The 13,980-nt window shown below is 51.5% G+C and overlaps 1 protein-coding gene across 2 annotated transcripts; it reads right to left on the bottom strand.

Moving 5' to 3' along the window:
• URAD (ureidoimidazoline (2-oxo-4-hydroxy-4-carboxy-5-) decarboxylase) lies at positions 1–8,405 on the bottom strand. 2 transcript variants are annotated; one of them, XM_053900683.1, is made up of 2 exons: positions 1,304–1,784; positions 1–1,077 (listed from the first exon to the last, which is right to left on the bottom strand). In XM_053900683.1, exons 1-2 carry the CDS (start codon positions 1,635–1,637, stop codon positions 728–730), a joined length of 684 nt encoding a protein of 227 aa, XP_053756658.1. In that variant the 5' UTR covers positions 1,638–1,784; the 3' UTR covers positions 1–727. The 2 variants fall into 2 exon arrangements, with proteins under 2 accessions (XP_053756658.1, XP_019302919.2); XM_019447374.2 differs by lacking the exon at positions 1,304–1,784 and adding an exon at positions 8,147–8,405 and having other exon boundaries at positions 22–1,077.
• Positions 8,406–13,980: the final 5,575 nt, after the last annotated feature.

Raw genomic sequence — 13,980 nt, 5'->3', positions numbered from 1 at the left:
CGTGGCAGCCTGAGGGTCTGACCAGTCAGCTGTCAAGGGCCGACCTCTGGGAGAGTCGGGGAGGCCGCCTGCCCCTGACTTTTGGGCCCATCCGGCCTGGAGACGCCCCCCACTCCCAACCCTCTCTCAAGGGCGACCATAACAGCTACTCCGCCTGCCCCCACGGGGCGCCTTCCCAACGTCGGCCCATCACGGGGCTCCCTCCTGCCCACCTTCCCCCACACGCGGCCTCCCCGGCACCAAGGCCCCGCACCAGTGTTTCGCCTTCCTGGCTCCAGCTTCCAGCAGGCGCCCCAGAGTGAGAAAACGCCTTCCGCTCGCCTGTAAATGTCGGGTGCGGCAAACGAGGGGGGAGAAGAAGAAAACAAACAGACACACCGCTGCGGAAGAAAAGATTCCTTTTTCCGCCCGTTTTTGCCTTGCGGCTCGGGCTTAGCAGGAGAGGATGGGGAGCCAAAGGCCGGTGGCGTCAAACGGGCTGCAAAGGGAGTGTAGAATCGAAGCAGTGAGCTGGCTCAATCGGGGCGAAGCGCGACCCCCTACAGATATGTTGGCAAAGCGTGCGCGGGTGGGCGGCTGGGTGGGTGGACAAAGGGGCTCATTACTCGCCCGATGGCTCCGCCGCTCCCCTCCCTCCGTGCGCGGGTGGACGCCGCTCCGGGCCCGCGCCAGCCGCCCGCCGCGGCCGGTCCCGACGCGCGCCCGGGGTCCCGGGCTCGCGCGCCCGCTACGGTCCGGCGAGGCCGGCGGCGCCGAGGAGGTCGGCGAGGCGCAGGCGGCCGATCTTCTTCACCTCGCCCAGGGCGGTGCGCAGCTCCTCGGCGGGCGGGCGCTGCAGCCGGCGCGCCAGCTCCCCCGGCACCGCCGCCCGGTCGCTGAGACGCGCGGCGAGCACGAAGGGGAAGCCGAAGCGCGCGCGGTACTGAGCGTTGAGCTCCGCCAGCCGGAGCCGCTCGGCCGCGTCCAGGCTCATCAGGCCCGCGCCCCTCTGCTCCCGCCGCGACTCCGCAGTGAGCGTGCCCTGCTGCAGCTCGCGGCCCGCCAGGTCCGGGTGGCAGCGCAGGATGCCCTCTTGGCCTGCGGGGAAGCACAGACACGCAGCGGGGACGCGTCAGCGTGCGGCGGAGACGGCGGAGAGGGCGCACGGGGCTGCCGGCCGGCCTCCCGCCCCGCCCGATGGGGGGCTTGGGGGAGGGCGGGGAGGGGGGAGACGCAGGGTCTTCTGGAGGTGACGAAGGGCAACGAGGGGTGTCCCGGATTGCGGGGGCGCGCACCGCCGCAGCCCCTCGAACGCGTCCCGAACCTTGCGCCCCTCGGTGCCAGCTCCTTCGGCCTGGGCCCGGACCCAGGGGCGGGGCGGGAAGTGACAGGCTTGTCCTTTGAGACCTTGGGGCAAGAAGAGCGGAGGGGAGAGGCCTCCGAGGCTCGGAATTTACGACATGCTCGGGAGGGAGCAGGGACGCGATAAGGAGCCCGAGCGTTTCGTATCTTTTCAAAGTCCTTTGCTCTCGAGGGGGCTTTGATGTCGGAGAGGGCCGGACGCGGGGGCCTGAAGACTTCCTGCAAAAGCCACCGAATGGGTTTCGTTCCGTTCCAGAGGAGAAGGGCGGGGAGGGCCCAACGGGGATAACATCCATGGGGCTCGGCAAATAAACGTCCAGGATTTTGTGATCCTAAGTGTGAGGTTGGGGCGTCTGGAATGAAGCATCCAGAGAAACTTAGAGATGATTAACTGCAAAGAAACTCATTTCCAGCCGGATTTCCACAGCCTTTTGAATGAAAGTGGCTCTCCTCCTTTTAGGAAAATAACGCCCCCTTCCCACCCACCCCCCTCCCCTCCACCCACCGCCCCCCCCCCAGCCCACCCGCCGTCTGAGGCTCATTCCCTTTCTCCAAATATAGATCCTAAAGACAGCGCAGAGAACAACTTGGAGTTTTCTTGCAAGATAGCTTCTCATAATCTCCGAGGCTTAAAAGTGGAACCCCCTGGTGTAATGCCTGAGCTTTTACATCCTAATCCGGGGAGTTTCCGTGAGCCCTGACCAACCCTTTTTGCTTAGCTCTCTCAAACCAGAATTCAAATGCTCAAGGCTGGGCAAGATTTCCGATATGGTAAGCAGCCAGCCATAATCTGTAGGAGGAGGGTAATGACACCTAACTTGCCGAGTCGTTATGAGGATTGGAGACAATTCATTTCCCCCCCCCAACGCAGCACCTAATACTAGCAAACATCCAAGAAACAGCCGTTCTTATTAGTCGTAGTAAACATTCTAACTGGACTGTGGGGCCGAAGCATCTGACTCTGGCGCTGAGATGAGTCAGGAGCTCTGTTGGAGAGGGAGATCATTTAAAACTCGTTTTAAATACGGCATAAAACCTCCCCTTACTCAAACCTTACGGTTTCTGCCCAATTAAAGGTTGGTTGGGATTGCACCTTCCAACTCACAGACCAGGGTCCAGGTCGGGAGAACCGGACCATCTGCTTTTAAGGGAGGATTCCGTGGAGGCTCAGAACGGATTAGGGGACCTGCCCAAGGTCACTTGGCTAGTAGCTCAAATACCAGGCGACTTGGGGGGCATTGGCCGTCCCTCCAAGGTTAAAGGGCGTTTTAAACGAAAGTCGTGTCACCTGTAATTCCATCTCTACGACACCACTATTTTAGGCCCCTTCTCATGGGTCCTGTCCCGGGGCACTGCAAATGCTAGGTGCTTCTTTTCCCGGGTCCGGGTGGGGCGAAAATGAAGGTGTTAAATTCCCTACCTGCACTGATCCCCGCCCCAGGCCCTGGAGGCTGTGCCCGGCGACCATCCACCACTCTGAATCCGAATTCCCTCCGCACCCACCCAGCCCTGGCCCCCAGCAAACGGCAGACTGGGGAGGGGAAATAGAGTCCTGAGGGTCTCTACAGGTCCTGACCCAGAGAGCTCTCCCTGGCGCCCCCTCCTTGCATATTCAGGCTTTCAAAGCAGCCTTTAGGCGAGGGGGACCGTGACCCAGTCTTCTGACCGACCCCCCGTCTTGACTTCCTTTCCCCCCTATTTCTTATTCTCTAGAGGCCCAGCTCAAGCTTGGGGGAAAGTAGTTATTGGCGGGGAGCGTCGGAGTGGGGCTAGCGTCCGTCCCCATACAGCCCCGAGCGGACTCCCCTAGGGGACCGCGGAGGAGCGGGGCCGGTCCCACGCGCGCCACACCTGCCCCTTTCCTCCTCGTTCTTGCACCTCGCTTCTCACTCCCCTGGGTTGTCTCCCCTCTTGAAAACACCGTCTGGGGTTAATGTTTGCCTAGGACTGAACCTGTGTTTTACACTGTGGGGAAGGTAGGGGGAAGAGAAGAGAAGGGAGGCCCAGAGAAGGGCAGGGCAAAGAGAAGAAGAAAACACACGCGCGCGCACACACGCGCACACACGCACGCACGCACGCACACCTGCGACCCATATACACAGCTGCAGATTAGAGACAAAAAAAAAGGTGCGAGGGGGCCAGTAGACGATGGTAGCTCAGGAAAAAACCAGAACGTGATCCGGGCCAGCCCAGGACTCCACCTTTTCTCCCCACCACTGACCCCTGGAGTACTATCTGGGATGACGCTGACCCAGCCGCACCGGGCTGCGCACTGGCCAGGTCAGTCGATTGTCCTGGGTTGGCCGGACCATTTCAATGCTGCCTGTTTTCCTCAGTCTTTCCTGAAATCCTACGGCCTGTGCCTTTGGCATGGCACATGCAGGGATGTAGGGGTAGACGTGTCTTATTTGCTGTGACCACAAGTCATCAATCTTTGCATCTAGGAGAGTTCCTGGCACAAAGCGGACACTCTTCGTTTCAATAGGAGAGCAGAGCAGGCAACTGGCTTGGAATCCCATTAGAGGCCACCAGGGTCCCTACATCGGGACCAACTAGTGTGTTCTCCCTGCCGGTACAATGGATCATCTATTCCTTCTGGTGTGTGTGTGTGTGTGTGTGTGTGTGTGTGTGTTGATGTTTATTTTTGAGAGAAAGAAGGCACATGCACAAGGGAGGGCAGAGAGAGAGGAAGACAGAGGATCAGAACCACACTCTGTGCTGACAGCAGAGAGCCTGATGTGGGGCTGGAACTCAAGAAGATAATGACCTGAGCCAGAGTTGGAGGCTTCAAGTAGGTCGCTTAACCAGCTGAGCCACCCAGGCGCCCCCCCCCCCCCCATCTGTTGTGTTCTTGAAGCTGGTCCTCTTTCCATATCGAGACTATAATTTCAAACATCCGTTTCTTCCCCCCTCACTCCCGGCACTGCCTTATCCTCAGCAACCACGAACACGCCTTAGAGTCACTCGTCCCACCAACAAAATTAAACTCTCCCTTGATTCCCTATTGCCCTCTAGCTTCTCCCTATATCTCTGCTCCTCCTTAGCAAACACCTCAAAGGGTTTCTCACCTCCTATCCCAGGTTCACTCTATCAAGCTTTCAGTCCCACCCGCCATCCAGTCTGCACTCATCAAGGTCACAGATGATGGCCACCTTGCCCAAACCCAGCGGCCTGTTCTCCTGTCTTCTTCCTCAGCCTCTTGAGAGAATGTCATATGGTTGTTCCTCTGTCCTTCTTAAAAGATTATCATCACTCGCCTACTTTCGTCATTGGTTCCTGTTCTGCCAGATCACTAACACTGAAGCACCCAGGACTCAATACTTACTTCTCTTCCCCTCTGTATTTGCACAAATGCCCAGGTGTCCTCACTGGGTCTCATGGCTTTAAATGCCATCAGTTTGTTTTTCTTTTTATGACACCTGGATCCAAAAAGTCTCAGGTTCCTTTTCTAAGATGGCCTTCTCCTGGAGCTTAGACCGCTTTCTTCTCATCTTTTGGTTTTTGGGACTCCAGTGTCACTTCCTAAGAAAGACTTATTTTATTACATATTTTCTCCTAATACTTTTTTAGAATGTGAAATTATCTCATTTACTTATGTTAATCCAGTCTCTCTCTACTAGAATGTAAACTCGTGGAAGGTAGGCACTTGTCTTGTCCACAACGCCTGGGACAATTCCTGGGGCACAGTGGGCGCTTGACCGACCCATCACTTTTGGGAAGGAGTGCCATATATATCTTTCGATTGAACACATTTGAACAGCCTCTTCTAAATACCTGAGAGCCTGCATTTCAGGGAATTATTAGTATCTTTTTTATTCATTCAACAACTATGTTCTGAAAGAAGTATTAAATAATAAATTATGGCATTGTTGCAATTCTGAAATGTCACAAGGAGATGCACTTTTTATCTTTGATTTTAACACAAATTAGTACTGAATTGGGGTGTGTGTGTGTGTGTGTGTGTGTGTGTATGTGTGTTTCAACTGTCTTCCCTTTATTTTCTCCACGCCCCTTGGCCGGAAATCAGGAACTGATTGGCTTGAAAGGGTGCTTGGCCAATTAGTGCTAGAACTGAATATTAATCCTGGACTGCCACCTACTGACCAATAATCCTCATAGTGTAACCGGAGTGGATTGTCAACCTTGGTTTACTCTACAAACAAGATTTTGTTTTCTGCTAATTGTAGAGGATTTTCTTAGATCGTGTATAAAACAAATCCTTGACCAGGTAGATCACCCTATCCCGAACTTTCTTTTAAGGTCTCTTTTCGTTATGGGATTAAAAGACTCTATTACATTCCCAACTCTGCAGATTAAAGCTAGACTATGCAGTAAATCCTGTTTTATTTGCTTATTGAAATAACCCAACATAGGATCTGGGACATCAAGCATTAATATGCATTGAATAGATTAGTGAATGAATAAAAGAACTCCCTAGAAACTCTTTTTAGACTGTTCTGATTCTCTAAAAAATGCTTCAAAAGCTGCTGGGTTGACCATCAAGGTTTGAATCCCGGTTCTGCCACTTTCTAGCTGTGTGTTCTTGATCAAGTTCATTATCCTTTCTGTTCCTCTGTTTTCTCATCTGTAAGATGGATATGATAATGATAATGCTTGTTTTATAAGATTATCATAAGGATTAAATGAGTTAACAAATGGAAAGTGTTTACAAAAGTGCCTGAAATACACCAAAAGTAAGGGTTAAATGCATTTTCGCTATTATTATTTTCATCGCTCACGTTGCCTCTCCAACATCATGGAGGTGATTAGATTCAAAGTAGCCACCCTTATAGCTTTGAAGCCCTGCTCCCAGCTGCCTAAGAGAATGTGGACACTGGCAGAGGACTGACAAGCAGGATCCACATAAGGAGGTCCCTGCAAAGAACGGTGTCTGATGCAGAAGGGAGCAAACACCCCAGTGACCCCAGCTCCCTCTGGTCATTTTGTCCCATGGACCTGTCACTAAAGTCGCTCCAGGTGAAATGTGTGGGGAGAGGGTACCAGGATCCATCACCTTTCAAAATCATCTTACGATCTCATCTTCTGAACCGTTTCACGCATTCGATATTAAGTCCCTATTCACTGAGCGATGTAGGATTCTGACACTGACCAGAATACGGAGCTCCCACTGAGTTAGGAGAGGGATCAAATACAAGCCTCAGGAGGGAGGGGGTGAATGCCAATCCCCATATCCCGCTTTGCTCAGGACTGTGATTGGATTTGACCTTAACCAGACCTTAACTAACCTTAACGAGAACCTCTGCTCAAACTGATTGGAGGGACTGCTGAGGAGAGAGAAGACGGAAATAGGGAAATTTTAATTTTATTATCTAAGTTCTTGCCACGGTAAGCCCTAAATAAATGTTGAATAACTGGATAAACCAGTGAATACTGGGTTTGAATTATCCATGCAATCCTTTCCCTCCCCAGCCCTACCACCCCTTAGGTATTGAGACAGATCATGGAATTTTTCTCCTTTATTTTTTTTTAACATGATAGAAAAAATGCCATTCATAAGGCATTCACACCCTTTAAAAATTATTTCCCCTCTGGCCTAGAAGCCTTCCATTTGACCTGCCTTTTCCTGTCAGACATTTAGAACATGGGCTCTGGTAGCTTCTTACTCTTTCCAGCTTGTTCTGCAGGCTGTATGCTGACAAGGGGAGCCTCTCGGCTCATCAAGCTGGGACTGACCATCCTGTGAGTCATCGGTCACAAGGCTTTGGTGTCCTTCAGCCCCACGAATGCCCGAGCCCAGTGACAGAGCTGAGAGAGGCCCCGAGAAGGGGGTGACTGTCAACATTTCTGTCCGTTTGATTTTATAACACGATCCTCTCCTCTTGCTAGATGTGCCCCAAATCAATTAAAACGAGTTCCTTATTTGGGGGACGTTCGGAAACCACCCCGGATGTCAGACTCTGGACGGATGGGCAAGACTGTCCGTTGGCCTCATTATGGAGGAGAAGACCGTGGCGGTCCTCCTCTCCCCCACCCCCACCCCCACCCACCAGGCCTCTGTGGGAGCCCCTCTGTGAAGGCAGCCCTTGCCCCTCGCCTCCCTTCAGGCTTTTCTGAAGATACCCGAACAGCCCCGGAAGCAGCCCTGACTCTAACCCTCGGTCTCTGAATCCCTGTGAGGCCCTGTGTCACTCTGAGTCACTTGGGGTAAGCCTAAACCTCTACCCTCCTCACCCCACACCCACAAGGGTCGCCTTGTCTCTCTCTAGCCAGAGGAAATCAACAATTTCTCTCCCTTTCGCCAGAGGAATTCCTTCAGATTTTTGTCTTTTCCTCTTCACTCCCTTAGGGAGTTGCTGATCTGAGTGAGTCTACTTTCCTCGGTGGTCCAGTCCAAACTGGCCCTTTCTGGTAAAAATGTCAGCCATTTGCTCTTTCCCCTGGGCTCCTGAGATATTCTGATACCGTGCTGTCTCCTCTCTTGCATACAGGACATTCCCAGAGCCAACACACTTGGCTAAGAGAGGGTGGGCCCTCAGCCTGACCTTTGGCCTCTGTGGGGCTGCGAGGCCCGAGGAGAACGGTGCCTGTTCCTCTCGCATCGTGACCTCGTGGCTTTAATATTTAACAACCCCTTTACCCGAGCCGACCTACCTCGGCAATTCTACCTCCGGCCCGACACCTCGCAAGCGTCTGACCCTCATTGACCGAGTCTAAGGAGATCGAGCCTTACGATAAAAATACCAATCGATACGTCAGTGATAAGCAACTAGGCTAAAATATCTCAAACCATTCGGGTAAATACGCTTGAAAGCCCTTCGCACAGACTCTAATGCCGCAGCCTCACCTGACTGTGGAAGGGCGTCAATAAAGGCAAAAAAGTGCTTCTCTAAATCTTCCGAGTTGGAGAACGGGCGCTGGGACCACACAGCAGCCGCAATCAGAGGGCATCTCTCAACGACATTCCCGAACACGTCCACAAATTCTCCAAAGTCCATGGAGTTGACCTTCTCCATGTCCATTGCTTGCGTTCAGCTGGACGAAGCAGAACGTCAGCTCCCCCCTCGGCGACTGAGCGACGCTCGGCCCGCTCACCCGCTTATATTTGCCGAACACACAAGCTTTTTTCGTGGTTGTGTGTGTGTGTGTTTTTTATGCAACACCCGCTTGGCATGGTTTGAATGCTTCTGGGAGCAGTGGGTCCAGAGTACTCGGGCGATGGACAAACACAGGCTTCAGGCTCCAGTCCAGGGAGCGGAGGGCTCTACGGGAGGAATGTTTCCAGCTACTCTGCTCCCACAAAGCCAGGAGGGACCCGATTTCACTGTGGGCCTTCAAGCCAGAGAGACTCTCGGTGTCATGAACATTTTAACGCCAACGTCGTCCCGGGAAGCTCCGTCTGGTAACTCAGAGACTGGTCGCAAGTCAACCCGCTTGGAATTTGATTTCCCCTCTGTTGCCGCTGTGGGGCCTGGTAGTGTGCTTTACGCGCTTTCCCTGTATTTCGGATACCTAAGACATCAGGTGCTTTATAAATGCTCTTGAAACGGGATGTGGTCTCAAAGCAATAACTCTGCCCCATTCTCAACTGTCCCTCAAACACCATTATGTGCTGTCTTCTTCCTGAGAATATATGCTTATCTGAAATCACTTTGCTTCTTATATTTACTTATTTGCATATCACCTCTCAGCTCTGACCAATGCCATGAGCCTGGAGACAGCGTGTCGTGCGTGCTTCTGTGTCCCGGGTGCCTAGAACCGTGCCCACGGTAGGCGCATAATAAACACCATGGGGTGAATTCGTTGACCCAATGACCACATGGATCGAATTTCTCACCCGGAAATCTTTCATGGGTGCTCAAAATGAAAACTACCGTGGAAGATAAAGTCAAAGAAAAGGAGGGGAGGGGCTCCTGGGTGGCTCAATGGGTTAAGCGTCCAACTTCGGCTCAGGTCACGATCTTACGGTTCCTGAGTTCGAGCCCCGCCTTGGGCTCTGTGCTGATGCCTCGGAGCCTGGAGCCCGCCTGGGATTCTGTGTCTCCCTCTTCCTCTGCCCCTCCCCTGCTCCCGCTCCGTCTCTCTCTCTCTTTCAAAAATAAAATAAAACATTAAAAAAAAAAAAGGGTTGGATGCTCAAGCAACTGAGCCACCCAGGCGCCTCAAAAATTTGCTTTTCAAGGAAGTAAATCCAGCGCCCGAAGTACCACCGTTGCTGGCTTGTCTTCAAATGTCAAAGAGGAGATACGAGATTAACACTTACGTGTAACATACTTGTGTGTATGTGAAAGCACATTGAATCCTGTGGTGTATGAGTTTCAGGCAGTAGAACGCAGCGTGGAGAACACGGACCCGGGAGGGTTTTGATCCCGGTTCCGCCACTACAATCAGACGTTTGTCAAGATACCGAACCTTCTGTTTTTCAGCTTGTCTGTAAAATGGGGACAATGACGTGTTCACCTGGTGGTAGCACTACGTAGGTGTTGGCTACTGTTTTCTGTGTCGAATCTCTCCATTGGACCAACCACAGAGTTTTCTCCTCTTTCCTTCCCGCCGTTAGAGTCTTTTGCTTGTCCATGCAGGCTTTGCGGTGGGCCCAGTCAACAGGCCAATAGCCATCCATTTCTTCTCCCTCCGCCACCCCCCCCCCCCCCCAGCCTCGGTTCATTGTAGTGTGACCTGTGAAGCACCTGCAATGTTCAAATCAGAGTGTGGGGAAAGGGAGGAGGAGTCTGGCTGGATCCCCACCCTGGTCTGTCCAGGCTCCTTCGCCTCATTACCACCCTCATCCCCAGATGCTGGGAAAAGCAGGTAGAGCAGAAGTAGAAAGGGCATTCTGGTTCCATCGCTCCTTGTCGCCCCCCTCCCCTTTTATATGACCCCTTATCATTTCCTGCTCTTACCTCTGCACATCAAGGGTCTCCCCGCCCCCAAAGGAGCCGCTGCCTGGGGCTTGGAGCCTGGGGGTTCTCGGCTGCTCCAAGAACCACCTCTGAATTTGCAAATGGAAACCCTTCTGCTCGCAGCACAGCGACGATGCCGAGAGGCATGGTGGGAAAGACCTACCTATTGATATTACCACCATTCTGGCACAGGGCTGGAAACCGAACCTTTTATTTTGCTGTATCTATCGTATAATAATGGCACTCCCGATAACCTACCGACGTAGGAACCTTCAAGACGCAAAAAGTTCAGGAATTAAACAGTCACGGACGCGGAAGCAATGTTGACGACAACAACAAAATACAAATTACCAACGTGGAACCAGCAGGTCGTGCCACTGGGCTTGACTCAGCACCTTGGGCTCCACTTCTGCTGACCCTCAACCAATCAAACCAACCAGAAACATGCAAGGTGGTGAGCAAGTAAGGCAACTTTCATCCGGGGAAAAAGCTGAGTTATTGAGTAGTTCAATATAAATAAGAGAATTGTGTGGTATATGAATTATGTATCAGGAAAGTTTTTTTTTTTTTTTGAGAGAGAGAGCGAAAGTGAGGGAAGGGGCAGAGAGAGAGAGAGAGAGAGAGAGTGCTAAACAGGCTTCACACTCAGCACGGAACCCATCACGGAGCTGGATCCCCCAACCCTGGGATCATGACTTGAGCCAAAATCGAGAGTCGACGCTCAACCGAGTCATCCAGAACCTCCTCAATAAAGCTTTTTTAAAAAAGTTATAGAGGTGTGCCTGGGTGGCTCAGTCAGTTGAGCGTCCAGCTCTTGGTTTCGGCTCAGGGCATGATCTCAGGATATGTGAGCCCAAGCCCTTGGGTCGGCCTCTGGGCTGATGACACAGAGCCTGCTCAGGATGTTCTCTCTCCCTCTCTCTCTGCCCTTCTGCTGGAGCGTTCTCTTTCTCTCTCTCTCTCTCTCTCAAAATAAATAACCTTTAAAAATTAAATAGATAAAAAATAAAGAGTTAAATTATATAAAGATGTAGCCTCATAAATCAACAGCACCAGATGGCATTCTTGCCTTCCGGTTGCTGAATATATCATATTTGACTTTAGTATAATTTTTCTCTTAAGAGACTTTTACCAGAACATGGGAAAAGTTCTTAAACGGGCATACATTTTTGTTTCATTTTGGTAGCTGAAACGTTCACACGTCCGCTCCCTCCCACCAGCAGCCCTTAACTTTTCGTGAGTGGAGCAGGCGTGAAGTGTTTTGTCAAGAAGATACCAGAAAGGCAGATTGCTTTTCTTTCACAGACGTTTTTAATTTGAGGCACATTGGGAGTCAGAACTCATCTCATCTTGCTGTTCCCAGACGGCTTTCATAAGCTGAGGACTGAGCCAAAGCAACAGGCCCTGGCAGGAGCCCAGACCCCCCGGTGTGGCTGTGAGATGGGTGAGTACTTAGTACCTGCTTTGTGTCTAAGGAAGTGACTTAACCTGCTTTCTTTCTTTCTTTTTTTAAAAATTTTTAAATGTTTATTTGCATTTGGGGGTGGGGAGGGGCAGAGAGCGAGGGAGACAGAGGATCTGATCGGGCTCTGCGCTGACAGCCGAGACCCTGACGCAGGGCTGGAACCCAGGAACCGTGAGATCGTGACCTGAGCTGAAGTCAGATGCTTGACCGACTGAGCCCCTCCACCGGGCGCCCCAGCGACTTAACCTTCTTCAAGCGCCTTGGTGTCACCAGCTGTTCAGCTGCCACGCAGCAACTCCTACCCCACGTTTGACTAAATGGGACGATACATGTGCCTTTAGCACAGCTGCGGGACGGAGTGTATTATCGACAAATGGTAATATAAAGAGTTCATCGCAGCGAACCTTGAGGACGTTATACGCCAGGTGCGATAAACCAGTTACAAAACGACCCATCCTGGGTGATTCCACTCATATGAGGTGCCTAGAGGACTCAAGATCACAGAGGCAGAATGTAGGAAGGTGGTCGCCGGGGGCTGGAGGTAGAGGGGGTAGGGAGTTAATGTTTAATGGGGACGGTTTCCGTTTGCGGAGATGAAAACGTTCCATCTGGACTCGGTGGTGGTGGTGATTTGCACAACGGTGTCAATGTGCTGAATGCCATTGAACTCCGCACTGAGGAATGGTTGCAGGGGGTAGGTTGTACATGCACATGCATATATGTTATATGTGTTTTGCTACCAAAAAAAAAAAAAAATTCATCCATGCCTTTCCTGCCTCGGTAAGATAATGTGGGATGTAATACACATTGGACTCCTACGAGCTGAAAAGATAGAGTGTTTTTAGGTGACAACAGCCCCCCCCCCCACCATTTTCTTTTTTTCTGTTGCTGATGGTAATGGCATAGACAGAAACAAATGTGAAAGCTGATATGTCATTTATTTTTGACAAAATGATCGGGGAATGGCCGAGGAGCCCGGATAAGCGTGTTCCTGAGAAAGTCCTTCGCAAAGAGCTGAGGAGAGAGAAGAACGATCAGGAAGAAACACAAGTGGTGGGTGAAGGAGGGACACAAGGCGGCTAATCGAAGGGCTGGAACTCCAATAGGAGGTCACCCAGGACATCTTCCCTGGCTGTATTTTTTACTCCGAAAGATCTCTGGGAAACAGACTCTTTGTTTTCAGTAGGAGGCCAGTCCAGGCTCAGGCAGCACTCAGCACAGAAGACGCTCCGAGAAGAGTCAGTTCAGAAGTCAATCCCCTGGGCAGATAAACGTGCTGCGTAGAAGTGAATGTTAAAAACCAGGTCCTACAGGGGCACCTGGGTGGCTCAGTCGGTTAAGCGCGGAACTCTTGATTTCCGCTCAAATCATGAGACTGAGACTGAGTCCCACATCTGGCTCCGTGCTGTGCGTGGAGGCTGCTTGGGATTTGTCTCCCTCCCTCGTGTGCAAACGCTCTCTCTCTCTCTCAAAAAAAAAATTAATTATAAATGAAAGGTCTGGGGCATCTGGGTGGCTCAGTCGGTTGAGCATTAGGTTCAGGTCATGGTGTCACGGTTCGTAAGTTCAAGCCCCGCATCGGGGCTTGCTGCTGACAGCACAGAGCTCGCTTCAGATCCGTTGTACCACCCCCCTGTCTCTGCACCTCCTCCCACCCCCATCTCGAAACTAAATAAACGTTAAAAGATATTGGTGTTCGAAAAAAACGTCCCATAAAGAAGCTGACATAGACTGCTCTGTTAATGTCCAGAATGTGATGAATAATGCACATAAAGCCCACAATCGTTAGCAGAGTCAACTCTGAAATAACTGAATATTGAATAAATGACCTTAAGTGATCTGCGTAGAGGGTTGTTCTTCCCTCTCACCAACAGATCGGCCTTTTCTTTATCCTGTTGGTTACAATGTGCCTTTCCAAAGGCAGGGTAGGGTGTAGGAGTGAAGTCAAGCCCTGTGATTGAGATTAAGGGAAAAAACAGTAGTCCTGGGGCGCCACCTACTGGTCGGATGGAAAGGGCTGTGCACGCAGTAGCAGAACCCGTCTCTGAGATCCGTGCTTTTGAGTTGTGTTCTTAGCCGTGTTAACAATGTGTAGTTTGGGGCGCCTGACTGGCCCAGTCGGTAGAGCATGCAACTCTGGATCTCAGGGTTGTGAATTGGAGCCCCACGTTGGGTGTAGAGATTACTTAAAAATAAAATCTCTTTAAAAAACGTGTAGTTATGTCAGAGACAAACGACCGAACTCAAACCAGATCTGTGGTAAGAGCTGAATTTGATAGAGTCTGATTTTGTTTCCTCCAACAAGGGTTTTAA

This window comes from Panthera pardus, unplaced genomic scaffold, assembly GCF_024362965.1.
Source record: "Panthera pardus isolate Hobbes unplaced genomic scaffold, ASM2436296v1 HiC_scaffold_1, whole genome shotgun sequence".
Classification (NCBI taxonomy): Eukaryota; Metazoa; Chordata; class Mammalia; order Carnivora; family Felidae; genus Panthera; species Panthera pardus.
This window is presented reverse-complemented; position numbering and strand designations above follow the sequence as displayed.

Coding starts and splice junctions, on each gene's coding strand:
- URAD (XM_053900683.1), bottom strand. CDS start 1,637: ATGGATGTTATCCCCGTTGGGCCCTCCCCGCCCTTCTCCTCTGGAACG. Junction 1,078..1,303: donor CTGGCACCGAGGGGCGCAAG/GTTCGGGACGCG, acceptor GCTTCCCCGCAG/GCCAAGAGGGCATCCTGCGC.